General features: G+C 43.1%; 1 protein-coding gene across 3 annotated transcripts in view; it reads right to left on the reverse strand.

Moving 5' to 3' along the window:
• Positions 1-24,211, reverse strand: part of lrp4 (low density lipoprotein receptor-related protein 4) — a 110,776-nt gene that overhangs the window by 6,802 nt on the left and 79,763 nt on the right. For 2 of the 3 annotated variants that reach the window (XM_026177898.1, XM_026177912.1), the window contains exons 7-32: positions 20,908-21,027; positions 20,617-20,742; positions 19,785-19,910; positions 19,003-19,137; positions 17,882-18,007; positions 17,170-17,400; positions 15,153-15,309; positions 14,351-14,568; positions 9,843-10,019; positions 8,502-8,627; positions 7,644-7,852; positions 7,241-7,322; positions 7,016-7,121; positions 6,731-6,932; positions 6,321-6,510; positions 3,878-4,009; positions 3,457-3,597; positions 3,267-3,353; positions 3,011-3,182; positions 2,744-2,906; positions 2,354-2,579; positions 1,858-2,161; positions 1,500-1,718; positions 1,145-1,279; positions 936-1,044; positions 450-642 (exon numbers count right to left, since the gene is read on the reverse strand). In XM_026177898.1, coding sequence (XP_026033683.1) covers positions 450-642; positions 936-1,044; positions 1,145-1,279; positions 1,500-1,718; positions 1,858-2,161; positions 2,354-2,579; positions 2,744-2,906; positions 3,011-3,182; positions 3,267-3,353; positions 3,457-3,597; positions 3,878-4,009; positions 6,321-6,510; positions 6,731-6,932; positions 7,016-7,121; positions 7,241-7,322; positions 7,644-7,852; positions 8,502-8,627; positions 9,843-10,019; positions 14,351-14,568; positions 15,153-15,309; positions 17,170-17,400; positions 17,882-18,007; positions 19,003-19,137; positions 19,785-19,910; positions 20,617-20,742; positions 20,908-21,027 — 4,212 coding nt within the window. The remainder of the gene's footprint in view (positions 1-449; positions 643-935; positions 1,045-1,144; positions 1,280-1,499; positions 1,719-1,857; positions 2,162-2,353; positions 2,580-2,743; positions 2,907-3,010; positions 3,183-3,266; positions 3,354-3,456; positions 3,598-3,877; positions 4,010-6,320; positions 6,511-6,730; positions 6,933-7,015; positions 7,122-7,240; positions 7,323-7,643; positions 7,853-8,501; positions 8,628-9,842; positions 10,020-14,350; positions 14,569-15,152; positions 15,310-17,169; positions 17,401-17,881; positions 18,008-19,002; positions 19,138-19,784; positions 19,911-20,616; positions 20,743-20,907; positions 21,028-24,211) is intronic. The other variant, XM_026177903.1, reaches the window with a different exon arrangement.

Below are 24,211 nucleotides of genomic sequence, written 5' to 3' on the forward strand. Positions count from 1 at the left end.
GTTCAGCTCAAACTAACTGAACATAATTGAAAATAATGAGCGTTTCCTCCGTTACTTTGGTCCATTTATCAGGTTAGAACTGAGAGCTTTTAGTTATGATGGCATCAAGTAACAGCACAGTGATGAAATTAAAATGCAATCCAACCCAATTACCAGAATCTGTGTCAAGTAAAATAATTTATCTGTTTTATCTGATTATACTAAACGGGCTGAAAGAAATCCATCAGCCTTATCAACAAGAATCAGATTTCTTGCCATGCTGGAGAAAGGGTTATCTTACTCGCACAAGCAAACCACGTGAACGTCATATTGACAGACCAATTATCTAGCACTGACAATATTTCATAAATCCACAGTAGCTTTGGCTCCTTCAGCAAAAGGTAATAAACAGAGACACCTTTGGCCTCTTCCCCGTCAGATGGAGTTGTCAGGAGAAAAAGCCTCCTTACCTGTCTGTCTGTTAGGAGATACCACTATAATGTCCATGAGGCCTTCCACGTTGGCCAGCACGGTTTCCTTGTTACGGCCAGTGTGTTTGTCCACCCGCTGGATGGACTTAGTCTGCCAGTCCGTCCAGTAGATCCAGCGGTCTTGCTGCGAGAGTCGGGAGAAAGGAGTTAGAGGGGAGGACACCGGCTTCGACTGGGGAAACGAGGGAGAAGAAGAGAGGGGGAGGAAAAATACACGGACAAGGAGAAGGGGGCGAGAGGAAGAAAGGGAAGGGGGGAAGGAGAAAAATGAGGGTCAGAGTGAAAGCGAAGTAGAAGAAATGGTTACGTCGAATGGGTTCAGTATGAGCTGAAAGATGGAGAGAATCACACGGTGAGCTCATGAGTGAAAGAGCGGGTGATTGGAGAAGGCAGCCAGGGAAGAAAAGGGTCAGCCTAGCATATGACAGCTGAGGGTGAAGAGGAGAGGGGGGGGGCTGGAGGTACCTGTGTGAGGGCGAATGGGTGGGACACCGGGCTGATGAGGACCTGACGCAGCTTCCCATTCAGGTCAGAACTCTCGATTCTGTCCAAGTGGGCATCTACCCAGAAGATCCTGCAGGATTCATTACCAGTTATTGCAGAATTCTTACACAATAATAAACTTTAAAGTCATTTACAGGACATACAGATATCTCAGTCATGCTTCAGCTAACCTTCGTGTGTCGTAGTCTAGTGTTAGGCCGTTGGGCCAACCCAGGTCTGTATTGATCAGAACCTTCCGGTCTGAGCCGTCCAGGTGAGATCGCTCAATCTTCGCGATGTGGCCCCAGTCAGTCCAGAACAGAAACCTGCAGAGGCGAGGTGAGCCTGATAAGCTCATGTCTTTCTATGGTACAAACAATTCTGCAACTATGTGATTCTTCAGTGTACAACAATAAAAACCTCGTGCTGACAGTCAGCCTGTTTGTCTGCCTATTTCAGTGCAGTCTATTTCTGACTTTAAGAGCTACGGAGACCAAACATAACCTTTTGTTTGTCAGTGAAGCCCAGTGCACTCCTCTCTCTTACCCTTTGCTTGGAAACACTGCAATAGCTCGGGGTTCATCCAAGCTGTTGTTGACTAGGACTTTGCGGCTAGTTCCATCCAGGCGGGCCACCTCAATGGTGTTGCGCCCGGTGTCGGTCCAGTACATGTTTCTGGCAACCCAGTCCACAGCGAGTCCATCTGTAGTCTTCAGGCCCTGGCTGATCACCGTCTCCATGCCACTGCCATCCAGGTTAGCGCGCCTGAAAAACAAGTTAATGTTGGACGTTGTATGATAAGGGGCTACTTCAACTTTATTGTGCACAACCAGTGGCACAGTGGCGAACTTTATTCAAAATGTGTGCTTTACAAAATTAATATCTCAAAAATTAGCATTTGCACCTTATAACATCCAGGGTGACATCGGTGTAGTAAAGTTTCCCATCAACGCTGTCATAGTCTAACGAGATGACGTTGTGCAGCTCGAGCACCGGGACGTGTATGTCAGTGTGGTCATTGGTGTCCAGAGAGATTCTGCGCACGCTCACGCGGTTGGAGAAGAGCAGGTATGTCTCCGGAGAATCGTCACATGACCTACCATCTCCCTTGAGCAGAATCCCAGTGGGACAGGCGCAGGAAGTGCCGTTGGGACGAGGAAGGCACAGGTGTGTGCAACCTCCGTTCCTTCTCCCGCACTTATTAAAGCCTTAAAAGGACACAGGGTGACGAATTAGTGCAAAGAGACAGGAGCGCACTTAAAACAGGAAGACGCACATGCACACTTTGTATGTTGACATTGTTCAATCACCATGTGAGTTGAGAAAAATTCAAAAAGTCAGAAGTCAAGGAATCATAAAGATCTTTAATGTGACCTCCACTTCCCGTCCTCCAGACTCACCGAGTGGCTTCTCCCTGTCTACAGCCTGGATGTCCATCAGGCCTGGCAGGTTGGCTCGCACTGTGATGGTGTTGGCCCCAGAGTTCTTGTCGGCTCGCTGGATGCTTCGGCTCTGCCAGTCGGTCCAGTAGATGTGGGACCCCAGCAGGGTTAAACCATACGGGTGTTGGACTGGAGTCACAAGGGTGCGGCGGTTCTGCCCATTGAGGTCAGACGCTTCAATGCGCTGCAGAGGACCAGTACCACATGTGGGATCACCACCATGACTTCATAACGTCTGACGCTTTCATGCTCAAAGCTTTTACATCTTAGAAAACAGCATTATTAGCTTTTAAATCTTTAACTGTGACTTGTATCCACTTAATTTTATTCTTGGAAGCATTTAATCACCTCAGTGTGTGCATCAGCCCACAGTAATTGGGAGCCAGCCATATCAATGGCCAGGCCATTAGGCCAGCCCAAGTTGTTACTGATGAGCACCACACGGTCTGAGCCATCCATCGCTGAGCGCTCCAGCTTAGCATGCTCTCCCCAGTCTGTCCAGTACATATATCTGGAGGACGGGAAGATAAAGAGAACACAGAAGATGAAGTAACATAGAACAACCAGAGATTTGCTTTAATTGACTATACAAGGCCGTCAAACTATCAGGCTCACCCCATCTCGTGGTAGAGGGCGATTGCTCGAGGGCTGTCAAGATTTTGCCAGACCAAAACCTTCCTCATGGAGCCGTCCAGGTTGGCTACCTCGATGCGGTTGGTTCCTGTATCCGTCCAGTAGATCTTCCTGCCAACAGCATCCACTGCTAAACCATCAGTCGTCATCAGCCCTACAGTGAGACAGTGAGAGATGAAGTCATGACACTCTGACGAGGCGGAGTCACAAGACTTTATACATGTAAGCCATCCTTCACCTGTAGATATGATGTCTTCGTGTGATATCCCATTGATGTTGGCTCTGCTGATTTTCTTCAGCGTACTGTCAGACCAGTAGACTTTTCCTGCATGAGGTGCCACACATGCAAACACATACACACAGCTGAGGACTTTATTCCTACATCGGTTATATTTATGAAACAAAAAAAATTAAGAAGACATACAAACCTTCTTTGGGGTCAACACCAATGGCAATAGTATTTTTCATGGTGCTATTGATGGCCAAAACCACATCAGCATAGTAGGGGATGTCCAGAGAAACCATCCTGATGTCAGTCCTACGTGCAAATATCAGGAAGCTGCTCATGCCTGCACACAAAAGGATCACATATCACAGCGTCTTCCTGTCGCAACACAAAAAGCGGCTGACATACTTTTATCTTCTCGGTCCTTTAAAAATTGATTTTCCTTATCGGATTTCCCTTTGAGATGGACATGTTGTTTAAAGCATTTGTTTCAGACAGAACACATTGTAAGATCTTAACACACGCTTGTACATGTTAAACTTTTAAACTGTGAAGTGTCGTTCTTTTTTTTGTTTTGTTTTTTACTAAATGTTACTGAGATGTAAACAGAGTTTGTTTTATACCAGGTGTGCAGGTCTTTCCATCCGTCTGCAGGTTGATGCCAGTGGGGCAGGCACAGCTGGAGGCTTTGGGAGCAGGCGCCAGGAGACAGAGGTGGCTGCAGCCTCCATTATTCACCGCACACGGGTTATGCACTACAGGTGGAGAGGCAAACAGACTCGGGTCACTTCCTGTCCTACTTTCTAAGTCAGCTTGAAAGCAATGAATGGGAGATGCATGAAAGAATTTGTGTGTGTGTGTGTGTGTGTGTGGGGGGGGGGGGGGGGGGGGGGGGAGAGAGAGAGAGAGAGAGAGAGAGAGAGAAACCCACAACAACATTGGGGAAACAAACAGAAAAACCCTTCTAGCCACCCAACAGAGCCAAATACATCACCGAAATCAGACAGGCTTCACAGGCTCTGTTCTCTCAGCCAATGATCTGGGTTCAGTTTACCTGTAATTCCCTAGTGTCAGTAGATATATTGGATGTGAGCTCAGAGAAAAGCCAGCACACATCAGAGAGAAGAGCTTCCTTTGTGTAAGATACATATTTTTATTTGTATTTTTGCTGTGTACACACTGCAGCCTTTATACCTTTGTGCCTTTATAATGAAAAGATGATTTACACTTGAAAAACGTGATGTGGCTTTTGACATCTGACTGGCTCGCCCTGCTTTGCACTTTGGCTGCTTTAGCTAACGCTAAAAGAACAAGGCTGGCTCACAAGTCGGCACCCTGCAGTCCCATTTGGCTTCCTACAAATTCCATCAATTAGCTAGAGCAGGGGCGTAGATTTGGCATGGACGGAAGGGACATGTCCCCACCAATATCCAGCGATTAGTAAATTGTCCCCACCAATAATTTGATCTGTTCGAGTAAAGAAAAACAAACCCGATAGAAAGAAAAAAACGATCTGTCACCGTCTCATTCACCCAGCGGTGCAGAAAGAGTTAAATTACGTACTCTACTGGAGTCCTATATCATGTGACAAATATGGCCAATGTGATTGGCTGTGCTTTTCAGGGAGCTCTGTTTAGTTTTAGCAGCGGCAAGCCTGCGCTGCGAGGACCTGCAAGGAGGAGAGGAGGATGGCTGCAAAAAGAACCTGGATATAAGAAAGTATTTTTCAAAGAAACCTGTAAGTCACTTAAATTCAAGTTCACTCATAAAATGTGTCCGTCATAATAACGTTACAGGCTATGCTAGGCTTTGAATAACGTAGAGGCAGCTCTGCCATGTTGTAGCTCGGACAGAGGTGACGAGGCGAGGTCACAGGTGACTTACTGATGATTTGGTGCTATAGATTAACTAGTATTTATCATCATAACAATTGTTAGGCTGCTGATGTTAATTGATTCATTAGTGTATATTTGACAAAGAATCTGAATTGACATGTCTCACTTTTTATATGGCACGAATCAATGTGTTATTTTATCAGGTAGCAATATGTCCTAGTGCAGTCAGAGGGGAAGAGCCAGGGCCAAAGGTGACGCACATCAAGCACATAGTAATAATTTTAGTCTGAGGATAAAACGCACGTACTTAGGATGAAAGATACTTCAGTGATCTCAGAAGATTAAAAAGATGGCTAAGGTCAACAACGACTCAAATGAGATTAAACAATGCTGCTGTATGCCATTTCCACCAGGAGAGACTAGACAGTATAGATGTAAAACAAATAGGCCAGCAGTTTATCTCAGTTAACGAGAGGAGAAGGCATGTGTTCGGCTCCTTCACATAGTGGACACTGAGTTGTTGTGTGGGTCACCAGTAGTCCATGTCTGTTGCTGTAACAGTAGTCCATGTTTAGAATAAAAAATCCCAGCTCACTGATTTGATCGGGGCAATAGTGTGGCTAAAATGTTGCATAATTTTGCTGAGAGATCTGTTACTTTGTGGTAATCTTAGACGAGTAGCTTTATGGACAAAAACCACCAGGTCATTAAGTGTTCCCTTAGTGCTAATGTGTTAGAGATGTTGGTGTACTATAACTGAAGTAATGTTGTCCTTAAAGTCATATTCTTTTATTGTCATGACTGTATTTGAAGCTATTTTTATTTTTGTATGATACCTGATTTATATGGAATGTGGAAGTAAACTAAAGCCTAAAATACTTTAGTCAGTCATTTGTTTAATAGTAATTTAACATTATATAATTCACATATAAAACTATGAATTGTAATTTTAAATGGCTTAAAAGCATGTAGAATAGCATATGTAGGCAAATATATTTCTCCCTTTTTTTTTATCAAGAAGCAAAGACAAAAAGGAAAAAAAAAAAAAAAAGAAACGGCAGGGTTTGGTGGTTGAATCATCCGTCCCCAGCAATGCCAAAACCAAATCTACGCCCTTGAGCTAGAGGTTTAACAGTATTCAACACTGTGGTTGTAAATATCTGTTTAAAGCTGCAAGTCCAATTCTCCTTCACACACACAAAACTCTATGCTTTAGTGGACAGACACACACCTGTCTCACGGTGTCGATGGAACATATGGATGTCCATTAGATTCTCTAGGTTTTCAGCCAGTGTGTGGCGCCCCAACCCGGTGAGCTTGTCAGCGCTTTGAATGCTCTTGGATTGCCAGTCTGTCCAGTACAGCTTGTCCTCATGTACAGTTAAGCCAAAGGGGTGAGGCAGCTGAGTCCCAATCAAAACCTGTGTGCAAAAACAACAGCAGAGGTCTGATGAGCTCTTTTAGAACATGTCTGAACAGGCATAATCACACACACACACACACACACACACACACACACACACACACACACACACACACACACACACACACACACACACACACACACACACACACACACAAACAAGACTTGACACATTTTCGTACTTCAAATGTTTTCTCAGAAAAAACCTAACACCTTACCTGTCTGTCAGAACCATCAAAGTTGCCATATTCAATAGTTTTCATGCCAGCATCGGCCCAGTACAGGCGTTTGGTCTCATAGTCAATGGCGAGCCCATTGGGCCACGTCAGATTGGATGAAATGATGACAATTCGGTTGGAGGCGTCCATTCCCGCACGCTCGATCTTTGGGTTGGCCCCCCAGTCAGTCCAGTACATGAAGCTGAGGAGAAAGAAGGAACAAGTTAGAACTCCATGTGTTGTCCAGGTTCACAAGCTGTTTCTGTTTAAATGTCATCATCTTACCCTCCGATCGGATCAACTACAATGTCCCGCGGTCGGTCCAGGTTCTCCCATATCAGGACAGTCCGCATGCTCCCATTGGCATTAGAAACCTCGATACGATCAGTACCTGACACCCAAAAACACGAGCAGGTTAAATTGAGGAGCACTCCCTGCTGAGCTGGTCAATGAAAAAAATGGATATAAAATGATATTTTATGTCAGAATACATGAAATGAGACTTTTTACCAGCATCAGTCCAGTAGAGCTTGTTGGTCACCCAGTCAATTGCTAAACCTGCTGGACTTTCCAGACTGGTTTCCACCACCACCTGTTTTAAAAAGAAAAAGAAAAAGATCAGCTCAGATCCATGCTGACAGTTACTGTTTACTGCTTTGATGGCAATATTTTCATGTCTGTTTTATGTTATTCTGTAGTAAACCTGCAGCAGTGAGTTATGAATGTGCTGAAGGCTCCTACATTCTACAGAGGATGACCAGCTGCTGCTCTTTCACCTCAGTCCCAGTAGATGGCAGTAATGTATAAACCTAAATCTGCTGCCGTCCTCCTCTGCTCCTTTTTTAAGTATGGGCCAGATGAGAAATGACGAGACTGCAGTACTGAGTTCAGTCAACCTCCAGGTATCACTGACCTCCTGCTTGGTGCCGTTCCACAGTGCTCTGTTGATGGAGTCGGTGGTGACGTCTGTCCAGTAGATGTAGCCGTCTTTGGAGTCCCAGTCCAGCGCCACGGCATTGCGCACGTCAGCCAGAGGAATGACATCATCGGACATGTCCTCTGTGTCGAAGCTGATTCGTCGGATGTCCGTCCTTCGGGCAAAAAGCAGGAACTTGTCAAGACCTGATTAAAGACCAAAGGTCTTCTGTCAGTCTTCTAGGTTCAACAGTGGGGTCAGCATTAAACACAGTAAAACAGCTCTACCACAAAGACATGTAACCACTGATTAATATCACAAATCACACCCTCTGCATTAACATAATTAAACAGAGTCATGAGAATACTTTTTATTCAATTTCAAGCAGCATGACTTTACAGTGGGGAAAAAAATGAAAACGCTGCATTTTAGCTCAAATTTTCTTCAGCTGCTCAACCATAACATGCACTTGAACTCACTTTAAATGTTCCCTAAATGAGATCTCACTTTACATGCAGTAGGTGTCTTATAATTGTCTGCACAGGCATTTTTCATCTGAAATTTTGATTCCTCTGACAGCCTACACCTTAATCGTGGGGCTGATCAGATTAACCATGTGTTACAGGATTATTTTCTCTTCATTAGTGTGAACACACGGTTCATTAGTCAAAACAGAAGACAGAGCTTTTTTTTGTTGTTTTTAATTTAAGATTCCAAATTATTGGCTATTAAAAATGACTTTAGTATGAATAGATGCCGCTAAAAACTACTATAATATTAATATAATATTAATTATAATAATATAATATTAGCAGTATTTCTGTACTTTCCACAACAAACAGTGGAGGAACTCACCAGTGGCACAGCTGTAACTGTCCACCTTCTTGAAGCCGGTGGGACAAGCACAGGTGTACGTCTTGTTGCTGGGGAGACACAGGTGGCTGCAGCCTCCATTGTTGGTGCCACAGCGGTTCCTGCCACCTAGAGAAGAGACAGGCAGACACAACTCAGTATATCACATGTAAAGTGGTTCAAAAAATAAAAACCCCTCAAATCCACTTTCTCCTCAAACCCAGGGCAACAAAACAAATAGTCACACTTCCAAAAATGTCTGCCTCCTCTTTCATTAAAAGGTCACAGCGTGTGGGCTCTGTTCACTTAGGTTCTGAGTCGGCTTTTCTTTTGTTCTGATCAGACATGAACTCACATGACTTGACTAAATCTTGTCTAAAAGTGCCTGACCTCCCCCTGCCAGCACGGAGGCAGCTCACAGTTCATGTTAGTGTCGGGGCTGCTGCAGTATTTTATCAGCACGTTAACAAAAACTTTCTCTTGGCTGGACGTCAAGTTCAACACGGTTTGTTAGCAAAGTCTTTGCTATCATGCTGATGAAAAACACACATCAACTGGCCGGTTCACGGCAGGGTCTTGACACTGGTGCAACAAATCATTCTATGGTGGGGTTCGCCACTGTGTGAGGCAAATTTTTCATTTCTGCCTGCAATGATATCCTCAGATAAGTCTCCCATTTCTGCCTTCAACTAGCTCATCTTCCTTCCTCTAATGCTGATATTGTGTTTGATGTTTTGTTGCTCACCATTTAGCACATCATCTACTGCTACAAGCTGCAAACTTGGATACTTTAAAAAGAGAGTCATTGCTCCCAGCCAGTCACTGGCAGATCTGAAATAATGGGAAGTAAACATATCCAAATATAATGAGATTAGACTAGACTCCTTCCTTTTGCTTTTAACTCAAGCTGAAGCTATGTACAAAAGAGCTAGCACAGCTTCCTGTTGCTGCTGTGTGTTACTGTCCGATCCATGAACCCAAAACTGCAGTAACAGTCTCAACTGAGAAAAACCTACACAGGTAAAATGCAACATAATCAATACAAGATCAATGCAATGTTTTCTGCTGTTTCACTGTGATGCTATTGGTTGTTCTGATTCAAGCTGCTGCTTTGTGACCTTGCAGAAAGTTGCAAACAGCTGTCAGCTGAAAAACTAATAATTCAGAGAGAAAAATGTGAAAAATAGTCTATTTAGTTTGTGTATCTGCAACCCATCCCTAGATAAGGCCTTTATTTAACCAGACAAAAACCTTATTGAGAACAAAAATATCATTTTCAAGTTTTGTACATATGTAACAAACATCAGTCTGAGTATCCAGCTGTTGACCCAGCCCGATACTGACCTGCAGGCTGCCTCTGTGGGTGCAGTGTGTGGATGTCCATGGGAAAGTGCAGCTTGTTGCGGATTATCTCTTGGTTCTTTCCTGTGAATTTGTTAGCGCTGTTGATGCTTTTGGTGTGCCAGTCAGTCCAGTAGAGGCTGTCCTCAAACACTGTGATGGCAAATGGGTGGGGAAGGCCTAAAGAGAGACAAGAACAGAGTTTAGCAAGGCGACAGTCCACAATGACATTTATGCAAACAAAAAAAAGGAGAGAAAAAAGAACCCCCCCAAACACAGAAGCTGAGTTTGTCACATTTATAATAAGCAAAGTAATGATTCAATGAAGTTTCAGTCCTAACACAAAGAATGGAAAGCGCACATGCTACATTTGGCCTGTTCCACTAACTCTCCAAACATCAGAGCTGTGGGCTTGGCTGATGTCATATCATCCCCATTTTAGAACTGCTTTCAATTACACTGCCTCAAACCACTCTGTAGTTGGTTAAGTTGTGGCAAGAGTGTCCAAAACCAGAGGCGCTTCGTAGGTTTTCCATACATAATGTGACTTTTCCATCCGGAAACTGAATGTAAGAGAACACGATTAAACCGGATCAGACTGATGCAGACTAGTTTTGCTCATGTGTCCACAATAAAACTTTACTCACAGATTTTAAAGTGAAAATTGAACCAGGACAGGATATGTGTGAGATTTCTGAAGGAGAGATCGATGCCTGCTCGATGTCTAAATGCTCTTTAACATCTTTAACATTGTTTTTGTATTAACAGAAGTACTCTGGCAATAAGACAAAAAGCTTGCCTTTTTTTCTAACTAACCACTCAGATTCACTGCTTAAATGGAAGATTTTCCTTGAACATCTGCGGCTGAATATTTAAAAATCAAAGTTCAAGCATAGCTGTTTGACGAGGCTTCATCTCTTTGTTTGAGAAAAGCCTCTTCAAAGTTCGTCAAAGCAGAGAAAAGAACAAAGAGAAAATGCAAATGGGATAATCAGTCGTGTCATTTGTTGTTCCAGTCCTCCTTGATATTAATGTTTACACGTGAAAGCTAACTGCTTTTATTAAGGTTGGAAAAATTTGCTCCAAGTCTTTAATTCTGTGGCTATTTCTGTTCCTTACACGAATAGTTGATTTGTGGGGAACCTGTGCAGATATGTCTCCTGTGGGAACATCACACTAGGGTGACTCCTCCACACTTGTCCAAATCAATGTTCTTTTTCTTTCACCAGCCTTGATCTTCCTCCAGCACAGAAGCCGCAAAGCCCAGTCGGATGGGCACGCCGAACGGATGGAAAAAGTGCTTTCTGCTGCCACACAGAGCCGCAGTGGTGTGGCGAGTGTGCTGGCGCACAGCTTTTAAAAACAGCGTTGCTAGTTTAATGACAGTGTTGTACGGCACAGCAGAAATGTTAAGTGGTAAACGTCAAAAACTGGAGCGAGATCACAGCGATAATAAGCCACAAGGATCAGAGTATCTGGGTGCGTTTTGTGTGACTGTTCGATGAGGTTTATTCAAGAAAACTGAACAAAAGAAATGAAATAAAATAAAACAGCACCTCTACATTTGCCCTCGTCTCTTCTTTTCAAACAGGTCCAGGTGTGTGTGTGTGAAATGATAGTGGCTCAACGTGTGTTTTCTGATCTTATCTCAACATGAGGGAGACAATAGTACACCCAGTTCCCTCCTCTTAGTCACCAACATCTCAATGATTGTTTTGATATGATCAGCTCATTCCTTGTCATCTCTGCTCCTGCTCCTTTTTTGTTCTCCCCAGGACAGCTGCAGGAGCAGCTGCAGGAGGACAGGGCATCAAACATCCCACCAAGCCTTCACAGCTATGTCCTCTTTAACACACGTGGCACCTCATATTCCTCTCACAGCTTGCCTGAATAGGTCTCACTTCCTGTTATAGGTCACCAGCAACACAGCAAGGCCTCCGGCTGGACAGAACGCTGGTCCATAGTGTGATGGGAAGTTTCAGGGTTAGGTTTTTCCAAACAAACAAAAAAAGCTATAGTGATATTAGGAATACCACTTTAATGCATTTTATCTGTAAAGCTGAACCATATTATAGCAGAATCTGGTTTGTCTTGCTGAAACAAGTAGGGCCATTGGTTAAAAAGACATCACTTGGACAGCAACATATATTGCCATGTGCACTAATGCATATCAACACAGATGGATTACACAACAGTAGGAAATACATTTCCTTACAGTAGATGTCTTACTGAAAGTGCTGCAACTAAATTTAATGATACAATTCTTCCACTGTTATCGTCTTCAATACCATGTGTCAACACTGTAGAGCAGCTACCTGAAGGCCGATTATCTTGTTGTGTTATATCACAACTGTGTATGACTGTGGATACTGTGCCTCCACTGAAAAGAAAGCTTCATATCAGAAGTGCTCGACTTCCCGAGCCTGGTTCTGCCCGAGTTTTCTTCTTGACCGTTCCTTCCCATTGTCCCTAAGTGCTTGCTCATAGGTAACTGTTGGGGTTTTCTCTGCATTACTGTTGGGTCTTTACCTTACAATTTAAAGCACCCTGAAGTTACTGTAGTTGTGATATAGCGCTATAGATATTAAATTTAATTCATACCTGTGAACTAAAGTGCTGTCCACAGGGGCCATTATTTCATAGTTTAATTTAAGTCTACCTACATATACCCTATTGGGTATATTAAATGTCCAGTCTTCTGCCATACAGCATTGTGCATTTGTCGAGTCCAGACAAAAAATATAAACACTCCCCCACCAGCACACAAGTATGCAATACCCTATCTCTTCCTGTTCCCTACCTCGTGGTGTACAGGTGTGCAGACAGGATAGTGGTGATTACCGTGACAACCGCCTATGCTCCAATTCCAGTTACAGAGGAGCTGGCAGAAATCCAGATAGTGTACACACACACACACACACACACACACACACACACACACACACACACACACACACACACACACACACACAGAGAGAACTATAGGTTCAGAGAGATAAATGCTTGTTAACATTCCTTGACGTAGTGGCTCAGAATGTAACCATGCACACACTCAAAGACACACACAAATGTCCTATTTTGTCCTGTGTGTTGTCTGAGCAAACAGAGGCTGTGGAGGAAGGACAGGGCCAATTACAGCCTTTTATCCTGAGAGCACACATCATTAAGGAGAGCTCAAAGGGCTGATGGTGTGCACATACACACATATACACACACACTCATCAAACAGTCCCCCTGCCACTCTCTCTCTCTCTTTTCAAACTCTTAAACCCTCTTCATCATCACTGATTCCACACTTTTTAGTTCATCAGCGGAAAAAAAATCCCCAAATTGAAAGTGACTGTCAGCTGAGACCTGCACTCATCCTGATTCAACTTGTGTTGTGTAATCGCTGCAAATTGCCTAACCTTTATATTAAAAAAACCCAGCAAATTTTGAATCTCATGTCCTATAAAACTGTGACTGTCCAAATGCTTGCGGACTTTAGAGTCCCACCCATAAATCTAATAAGCTGGTGTGTGTGTGTGCATGTGTGTGTGCGTGAGTGAGTGAGTGAGTGAGTGAGTGAGTGAGTGAGTGAGTGAGAGAGAGAGAGAGAGAGAGAGAGAGAGAGAGAGAGAGAGAGAGAGAGAACCCTGCCTGCTTACACTGCAAGAGCTCCACTTTTAGTGTGCATATGCACTTCTCAGTTGGAACCAAGAACATAAACAGAGCCACACATTTGGCTTTACGTCGTCATTTATAGATTGTGTGTGTGTGTGTGTGTGTGTCTACACTTCAGCGGTAACCACATGTGCTCTTTAATGGAAATATGTTTTTGATTAACGCCACATGGCATAATGGAGTAATGAGGCATCAGCGTGCTACATCCGACATCCATCCCTTTGTTTACCGCATGTGTGTTTCTTAGCGTGAGTGTGATAATTAATGAAAATTGAGAATGAGAGCCTGAATTCCAGCCAGACCTCTGCGCACCACATACAGCATCTCTTCTGTTTCTCCAGCCTCTCTCAGAGCTTTTAATAAAAAAGAAGAAAAAAGAATCCTTCAGCAGCTTGTGAGGTCATATGAATTATGAGCAGTATGTGAGTCATTCCAGTTTGAAGAACTCCTTTAAAGACTTGTGCATTATCGATCCTATTCACTCTGGTGGCAAAAATGAAAACTTTTTGAATCTGTTGAAGCTTGAATCTACTGTTGAGCTTCTGGTCCAAACATAATTTGTGTGTTTTTCACTTCACATGTACTTACACTTGGCAGTTATGTTGTCTTAACTGCTGAAATTAGTCACTCGAAAGTGCTTAAATGTAAAACGTTGCCATCCTTAAACCTGGTCACTTACAGAGGAAGAAGAACCAGCCACAGCAGGAATAAACAGGTAAGGAGCTGAAAGCAAGGCTGCTCAAGAGGCCCATCATTTTTGGGTAAAGCTTTTGACTTTGCAGCCCCACTCTTTAGGCAACTAAGCTAGCTCCAGCAAACGTGTGTAACAGTCAAGACTAGGAGTGTACCTTGGCTGATGACGGCCTTGCGGTTGCGTCCGTCCAGGTCAGCTCTCTCAATGACATGGTGCTTGGCATCCACCCAGTACATGCGGCGGCCAGCGTAGTCTATGGTGAGGCCGTTGGGCCAGAACAGGTGTGTGTCTGCTATGACACGGCGGTTTGAGCCGTCCATGTTGGAGTACTCGATGCGAGGTGTGTTACCCCAGTCGGTCCAGTAGATCTTACTGAAAAGAAAAATGGGGCAATCACGCTCAGTTTGTTTGTTCACAGCGGCAGACTAGATGGGTGTAAATTAGCTGATAGTCATGGTGTCCATTAAAGACAAGAGGCAAGCAGACGGCTGTCAGGATTCTAGACACAACAGATGCCTGATTTAACAAGAAAAGTCTCCTCTGTCCTCATCATTCATGTCCTCCCCATCAGCATTCATCTGTTCTGTCCGGGCTCAGAGGGAGGATACACTCTTTTTTAAAATATAATTTTCAATTATCCCATGCAAATGAGCAACCTAATAAGCTGAATGAGTTTTCTAGCTTTATATTTCTCTGGGGGTTCATCCAAAACTCTCTCTTGCCACTGCAGCTCATGAAAGCTAGGAAGAAAACACACTTAGCTGCTGCCCCTTTCATGAAAGACTTGTTCCACACAGATGCTTGCCTGTGGGTATGGCTGTGCCGCCAAACGTTAATCCCTGCTCTGCTGCTACACTACAACTGGGACACATCCAGAGGGGATATGTATATATGAGTGTGTGTACATCTGTGGTGAATTATAGACTGCATGTGCGTGCGTGTGTTTGGACTCGTACCCCTCTATGGGGTGCAGTGCAATGGCTCTGGGCTTCTCCATGTTCTGCCAGATCAGTACTTTGCGGTGTGTCCCATCCAGGTTTGCCACCTCAATACGGGACGTCCCAGAGTCTGTCCAGTATAACTTGTCATGGATCCAGTCTATGGCCAGTCCACCTTTAAAAGGAGAGAAGAACATTCTGAGTTTGGTTTAAGTATGAACCAATATTTTGTTACTAATGTTACAAGTAGACACAAGCAATGCATACTCTTTAGCTTTTTCAATTTGCTTTGTCTGATAATTATTTGTGTAGCTGTTAGTTCTTATTTTTGAAAGTGTTCTGCTGGTAGAACATCTATCATCTTGCTAATAGTTAATCTAATAAACCTTCATCACCTATTATAATGTCTCTTTTTATAAATCTCAAAAAAAAAAATCCAGTGAACAAAGTCAAAGTTGTGGATTTACTGGGATCAAGGTGCAGAACTATTTCTTGATGAGTGGGTTGAAGGACCTCTGTTGGACTGAAGCCAAATGGTGTGAAAAATAATAATAACAATAATAATAATGGATTGCATTTATATAGCGCTTTTTGAGACCCTCAAAGCGCTTTACAATTCCACTATTCATTCACTCTCACATTTACACACTGGTGGAGGCAGCTACAGTTGTAGCCACAGCTGCCCTGGGGCAGACAGACAGAAGCGAGGCTGCCATATCGCGCCATCGGCCCCTCTGGCCATCACCAGCAGGCGGTAGCTGAAGGGTCTTGCCCACGGACATAACGACCGAGACTGTCCGAGCCGGGACTCGAACCGGCAAACTTCCAATTACAAGACAAACTGCCAACTCTTGAGCCAATTTGCATATCATACCAGTCGCGGCAGATGGACGGCCGGAGGTTTCTTCCTGTTAAAAGGGATTTTTTCCTTCCCAATGTTACCAAAGTGCTTACTCATAGGGGGTCATATGATTGTTGTTTTTTTCTCTTTATGTATTACTACCTTACACCTTGAGCACCTTGAGGCAAGTGTTGCTGTGATTTGGCGCAGTATAAATAAAACTGAATTTAATTGAATTGCTGTGTAAATAAACTGAATTCATAACAATTAAAAACTAATATAGATGGGGACTTTTTAAGCCAATTAAACAAAACTATTAGGCAAATTACTCCTTTCCATGTTTTTTTTTTTTCCTTTCTCTAAAACCGACTCATACAACCTGTTCAGACATCATCTGCCTCTCAGGTTCAAACGCTTTAGCTAGCAAGACATTGTGGTGTCACTAGTGCAGCTTTAAAACCAGCTAAATCAATGTCATGATGTAGCAAAAAAATCAAAACAAAATCAAGAAAGGATGTAGCAGCAGATTTGCCTTTGTAGCCTGACTGTAATCACAGCTAACCTCTGGTACAGCGAGAATCACGATACTACTGTATCAGTAGAAAGAATAAATCATGATTATGAAATAAAAACTGCATAACTGATACTACTAGGACAAGTTAAATACATAAGATACAGTGTGTTAGCTGGTGAGTTGTAAGCCTGTCAGGCTAGCCTTTTCTCTGTTTTAAGCGATTATGGTAGGCTAAGCTAAATCTAATATGACTCTAGCTACATGCACAACACGTGTGCTAGATGATGATCCTTTTAACTTTAAAGAAAGCAAATAATGTTTTTTTAGAAAATTTAGTGGTGAAAGAGATTAAATATGACAGAATAAGACAAAATGTAACGAACACAAATATGTATACAAAAAACACAGATTGAAATAGAAAAGGAGGGTCAGGGTTAGAAATAAAGGAACCAGAGAGAAACTATAAATTAAAAAGACAAGAAGAAAGCACCAAAGACTTTCAAGTTTCACCAGTATTGATGTTATGTTGCTTAACTCATTTATGAATAAGGTGATGAATGAAGTAGAGTGGGGCAGAGTATAGTTGGACAGAAAGCAGCAGAGTCCAATAAATTGGAAACATGATAAATGAGTCTGTTGTCCTACATCTGAACCTGCATCCCATTAGCTGTTGTACCCACCTGGGCTCTCCAGACCGGTGGAGACGACCTCTTCCACATTGGAGCCGTTGAGGTTAGCTTTCATGATGCGGTCCAGAGTCACATCTGACCAGAAGACTAGTTCAAGACTATGATGGAAGTCCAGAGCGATGGCGTTTTCCAGGTTGTTGAGCAGCAAGGTGTACTCGGAGCGATGTGGCAAAACCTGACGGATATCGATGCGGTTGGCAAACAGCAGCACTGGCTCGGGACCTAAAGGGAGGAAGAAAGAGGGACGTGAATGGAGTTGACGTGTGTTAAAGTGAAAAGGAGAAGCAAAGGTTAGCAGGTTAAAATTGGCAAGTAACTACACACAAGAGAGATAAAGAAAATTCAGTTAGGACAAAAGGTCACTTTAAATGAGACAAAGCATTAATCTGACTGGATATAAAGGTCTGGGTTGCAGCAGCTGTGTGACAGACATGTCTGACCTGCATTTAACTCTGGACCGCAGCAGATTGATGTGCTGCTGCACCAGGCCTGCCCTCTACCTATGCAGCATATCTAAATCGAGTCCAGACCCTCCGAATGAGGTGACCTCAATGCAAGTCCAAGACCCGGCAACAGAGCAGCGGATATAGTTACTGCTGAAACACGTACAAACACTATGCAACTGTACTTTTATTAGAAGTCAAACCATGACAGCTCTCTGCGGTCACATGTCAGGGATGAAACAGAGTCCAGTCATTCGTACCCAGAGCTTTGCAGCTGCGCTTGTCAGGTCGGAGCTCATAGCCCTGAACGCACCAGCACTGGAAGCCCCCCTCTGTGTTGGTACAGCCCTGACTGCAGTAGCCTTCTTCAGCACACTCATCCACATCTGGAACAGACCACAGAGACAGAAGAAGGGAGGGGAGGGACATATAGATGTTGGTGTCTTATCTCCCACAGTATTAACAATGTCACACATTGTGCAGAAAGGGAAAATTCATTGATGCTTTTGGAGCATATGTACATCATTTTAGTTTTCAAGCCTTTATCTAAATCAGTTTCACAACATGCATGCACACTAACTGTTGGAAGCTGGAAAAAATACATAGAGTAGATTTGAATGTATCTTCATGATTTGGAAGTTCTGGCAAATAAAATGTTTAACTAGTGGCAGAAATCCAAGATTAGAAGAAGACCAAACAGTCATCAATAACTTTCCAGCCCAAAGAGAAAATTCTTGTGAAATTCCAGCGAAATTTCTTCATACTTTTGGAAAACAACCCTGCTAACAAATTGCAAAACTGACTGACTGGACTAATGAACTTCAATCCCTGGCCGTATTTAGGAAGTTAAAGGCAGGACAAGTAGAGCAAAGTTGTAGTTTTTATAGGTTTGCTTAATTCACTCAGTCAGGATCTGTATTCTACTTTCAGTTTTGGGTTGGTTGCTTATTTGTTGATTCGTTTTCCCCAGACACCTCTAATTCAGTTGATAGCTTGGAGTCTCTCTGTACAATTTAATCATCTATGCTTGGCAAAAGAAAAGGCTTAGCTTAACCAAATTATATGACTGGTTTAGTTCCTAATGTGTAAATTATATTACCAATTTCCAAAAGACCATCTTCAGGCTATAAAAGAAGTGCACGTTGAATGAGTGGAGTGAGGGAGTAGAGTTGTAGCAAACTGAGAACAATTCTTAAAGCACTGTCACATGTAGGAAGTCAGTGAAGCTATCAGATGTTTAACACAAAGTAGCAACTGGCCAATTGTCAAACTCTGCAGAGGTCATGAATATTAACACTTGCTACAACCTGCTCCCTCACTTTCACTCTGCTGTCTCTCTCTCCAACACACACACACGCGCAAGCAAGCAAGCCAGTGTTACCCTGGCAGGTTTTGCCGTCGTCCATCAGTCGGTATCCAGTGTGACAGGTGCACTGGACCAGTCCTCTCACCATCTGACACTTCTGGGAGCAGCCTCCGTTATTCTGGTTACAGTTGCCCTCGTTGGAGCGTGGCCCTGCGCACAACACAGAAACATTACAGGAACATAAACACAGCATCCTAGCTCAGTATAAATACAGCCGCACACTATAAAAAGTGTCTGACTCATCTACTGTTGGGCCTTAAAATATTTTAGACACACAAGCAGCTAGGCCCGTGGATGGCGATGGCAATCAGGCTGGCCCAGGTCAACATATACAGTATAAACTGCTGTTAAAATTTATGTGAGCATTTATTATACACCCTCAGCTGTTCCAATGGTTTCTGTTGACAGCGTCATCTCACCGAGTCAGCATTAGGACTACATTTTACCTTGATGAAATCGGTATTTGTATTTATAATGGCAGACCAATAAATGTAAAAAGTAAAGAGAAGACACAGAAACATCCTTCAAACATGTTACCAGTGTTCCATAATTTATTGTAACAATAAAATAAGATCATTTCTACAATTTAATATTATCTTAGTAAGGACTCATATATAACTTCACATAACAAATGTTAGGTAAATCTGTTTATCATTCTTGTGTCTAAAGAAAAAAAACTATCGACTGATGCACTGGATACCAAATGTCGTCATTGCTATCTGCCTTTAAACTCTTTAAACTATTATGTAATCGTCATATTGGTGTCCAGATGCCGATGTCACCATTCTTACACTTACGGCAGTCATGGTGTGGGTGTTCATCAGTCCCGTCACCACAATCATTGACCTCATTGCAAACCTTCCGCAGGCCTATACAACGGCCATTCCCACACTGGAACTGATCAGGGGCACATGGAGGACTGTCTGTGAGGAGATACAACACAGATCTGATAAGTGAAACACTTTTCTACGCCATATTTATCCAAGTAGTTCTCCCTTAAATATCTAAATAGTATGTGCTATGGTTGTGACAGTCAGTTGCCTGCCATGTCTTTAATTCCCTGTTGTGGTTTAAGTCCCATGTATGTACGTATTTAATGTTGTGTGTGCGTGTGTACCCTATGTAACATGCAAGCATGAACAACAGGTGACTGTGCATGGACTATGATGCACATAAGCAGGTTTAAAAATGACACAATGGATTTGAATAGATCATTAAATATGAATAAAATGGTGTGATGAGCAATAAAAGAAACATTTCAGGTATTCACAGGTTTCCTGCAAAGCTGAACTTCTTTATCGCCATGCTTCCTTTTATTGGTGGATAGTATCCAAAAACAGAATAAAAAGTTTCCATCTAGCTTTTTCCCCCTCGCTGCCTGTTCACTGTTATTTTAATCACAATACACAGGCCTGTCTCTGCGGTTCGTCTTTCCACAGCACAGTGAAGGAACAGACCAAAAAAGAAAGAAAAAAAAAATCTGAACTTTTTTCCTTTTTTTAAAATGCAACTGTGTTTCCCAACAGAGAAGTTTCTCAGCAGAGGGCTGTTCAGAGCTGTTGTCATGGTTACTGTTGAAGCTTGTACTATTTTTAGCGGCTGAAAACAAGATAACAACCAGAGCCTTACCAGTTTTCTCACAGCCCTCTTCATCGCTGCGATCCGAGCAGTCGTCCTCGCCATCGCATCTCCATGACAACCGGACACAGCGTCCAGTTCCACAGCGGAACTGGTCGGCCGTGCACATGGACGTGGCTGCAGGAGACGCACATAAACATACATATTACTCTTATAGTTTTAGATCAGTCATTAGGACTTCAGTCATTATGGGTGAATGCTTTTTTGAAATAATGACGGAAAAAGAAGAAATGATTAATTTTTAACTGATTTGTTCATTAATTCTGGACACCGGCTACTCACTGCAGTTCTTCTCATCTGAACGGTCGTCACAGTCGTGCTCGCCATCGCACCTCCATGCAGCATTGATGCACATCCCGCTGCTGCACATGAATTCCACTGATCTGCATGGCTGATGTGAAGCTAAATAAACACACATATATATAACTGATTTAGCCTGGAGTTATATATAAATCTAAAAAATATATAAAAATATACACAAACTGTGCAGGTTACAGGTCCACTTCCTTGCTATAGCAAGCATGAAAAGGAGGCTCGTTTTTAATGGTATGACAGTCTTTGAACATCCCTGTATTATAACCACTGGTAAGTCCAGCTGTTTAATTTCTTATTAAATAATCACCTTTTTGAGTCATGCCTTTTGTGTGAGACTTGCATGTTTTAATTTGATGAGGGCCAAGAAACATGTAAGATGCTGTCTCAACATGTGGGATAAAGTTCTAAAAATCCTGCATAGTGACGACACAAAGTGAGACTAGCGACAGCGGATAGGTCACCTTAGCTGTCAGCGGAGTTCTTTTTTTGCGTATTTGTACTTTACTTGCACGCCACAAATGCTCAGTAGCGCCTCAAGGTGGTGCTTTTCTTCATTCCTGCTGTATTCAGCTACAGTCATACAAAGACACTGATGGAAATTTGTTCTGCCACAAATGCAGTGCCACGCAGAACTGACATGGTACAAATGCTGTCAAGTACTGCATAACAAAGCACTAGTTCACTGTCAGAGCACCTTCTCTGGCTAAAGTAGCCCTCTTATTGTTTCTCCATACTTCCGAGAGGTCGTTCTGCAACCACAACTCTGCAAATATATCAGCAATCACAGGTTCATCGACAGATACTGACACATACTAACAAGCATTGTGGTGTGTTCAGGTTGACCAAATTTCGATCCCATTACCTTTTAGTCTATTCAGATCAGGTCTCTTTTGGTACCCTTTTGTTTATTTTGGAAAAGTAAGTCATCTACAAGTTTGCACCATGTCTGATCCCACTTATGCACCTTTGAAGAGTGAAAGTTTTGTCACAAGATCACAGAATAAACATTTTTACTCTATCTTCTCTGAGCGCATTCCACATACCTAAACATATATTACTTTTCCCACATATAGTAATTAGATCTGCTTACTTAAGCTGCTGCATGATCATCTCTAAGCGGAGATCATAAATGTCCCACCTTTAAATCACCCACCATCATCGCTACATGTGATCAGATCAAAGTGAAGCTCAAACTGGCAGCAGATGACGACGGAGGTGGATGAGAAGATTAAAGCTGAATCAGACATAAGCATCTTAAACCCTTCATCCGTGTGTGAGCGTGTGTGTATTTCTTCGACGCGTTTCCTCATGACAGGACGAGTCGGCTCCCATCGAAGCTACAGCAGGCATGTGAGTCAAGACAGTTTCTAGCAACGCTGTGCAGGCCTGTCAGCTGGGCAAGAAACGATCAAAACAGCAGGTGGCTTTCCCACAAGAGAGAAGCTGAGAGAGAGAGACTTATTGGCCAAGGGAATTAGCGTGGGACACCAACTAACACACCGACACCCGCGCACACACCCAAATGATTCATCCCCCCTTTTCTTGTCTATCTCTTATTCTCTCCCTCGCGCACACATGCACACAAAAACAGCAACTGAGCTCTTTCATCTGCTCAGCCACGCAGCCCAAAGCGGCATCAGTGGTAACGAGGCTTGCAAGTGTGATCTCTTTTGGGTGTGTGTGTGTGTATTCACATAAGGGGGAGAGAGGGAGTGAGAGAGAGTGTCGACTTCTCTAACAAAGCGCCCTTCATGTGTCTGGAGAGTCCGTGCCAAGGAATGCTGTCTGAGGATGGGCTGTCTTATGCCTCTCAGAAATGCCTTCTCTGTCTAAGTGTGTGTGTGTGTGTTTGTGTACAAACTACAGCATAAAACAGAATTTACTAGGACTTAAATTACTAAAAAGAAAAAAAGAACGCTCTCGCCCTGAACCATTCTGAGTCAGAAATAAATAAATAAAACAGGAAGAATAACAGGCAGTGTGAGAGTGAAGGACAGCCACAGGGGACACGCAATCATCAGCGAGGACCTGAAACAAACCTTGAACAACACTTTGTTCATTTAGATCTGTTATGTGCCTCTGTATTTCCTACACACAGTTATCTAAAGTATTTCTTAAGGTCTTTCTGCTGCCCCTTTTGTGCTTTCCCCCCCCCCTTTCAAATACGCTTTGATGCCAGCTCAACTTTCGAAAAAAGTTCGACACTTCAAAAGTGAGGCAGCAATTAAAAAACCTGGATGTGGGAGGAGATGAGAGGAAAAAACAGAGAGCTGCTCAGTTGAATAATTTGACCTTACAGATGATCAAACGATGTTGCAAAACTTTGAAGCCGTGCTTATTGCGCTGCAGATAAACACATCAAAGTGGGGGGAAACCACTGGGCTCGAGCGCATGTGTCTGTGAAAGAGCTGGATGTGGTGGGCAGTTAAAAGATGATGAGCAAATGAACGTGAGAAATCGGAGAAAAGGGAACAGGGAGGGGAGAAGCCGAGAGATTAGTCAGCAGCAGGCAGCGTCTCTGGAGCGAGGCGAACGAAACATGATAGTCTATGTCAGGACTGTGGCTTCCCTCTGCGTGTGTGTGTGTGTGTGTGAGCGTGTGTGTGTGTGGGTGCGTGTGATCGAGAAAGAGAGAGAGATACAGTGACAGCACAGATCTAACAGAGTGCTTTCCAGTTATGACACAGGCTGTCGAGCAACAGCTGTTCCTGAGCCCAACCTGCCATCAACAGAACGTCGGGATGTGAAATCAGCACTCAGTGTTTTACAATGAAGCTCAATTTTCGTGCAGCTACCAGAGGGCCTTTCTTACAACACATAAACACTATTATCAAAGAATCAGCTTTCAAGATTACAGACAGTGAATCAACAATTCACATTTTTTTCTTCTTCTGTAGAGTCACTTTGCATCAAATCCAATGGTAAAATACCCACCTTATCAACCTCAACTATGGCAAAAATGCCACTTCCTAACAGCTCTTTAGTGTTTCTGGGCACACAAAAACATCATGGAAGTGACAAGCTAACAGTAAATGGCTGAAAGAAAATGTGTATCTACAGTACTATATGACTCATGTGATTAAAACATACATTTGATAACCCTGCGCTTCTTTTAAGCTTCTCAGCGCTTTGGTTTCTGTCACTTCTGCAGATGGTCCGTCACATTCATGTTTCTCCACAAACACTTTAATTTTGTTTTGTGATTTTTTTCCCTCTTTTTTTTTTTTTATATTTGTTGGTGTTTTCCTAAGTTGCGGCCCGTGTGACCTCT

The sequence above is a fragment of the Astatotilapia calliptera genome, chromosome 1, assembly GCF_900246225.1.
Source record: "Astatotilapia calliptera chromosome 1, fAstCal1.2, whole genome shotgun sequence".
NCBI lineage: Eukaryota > Metazoa > Chordata > Actinopteri > Cichliformes > Cichlidae > Astatotilapia > Astatotilapia calliptera.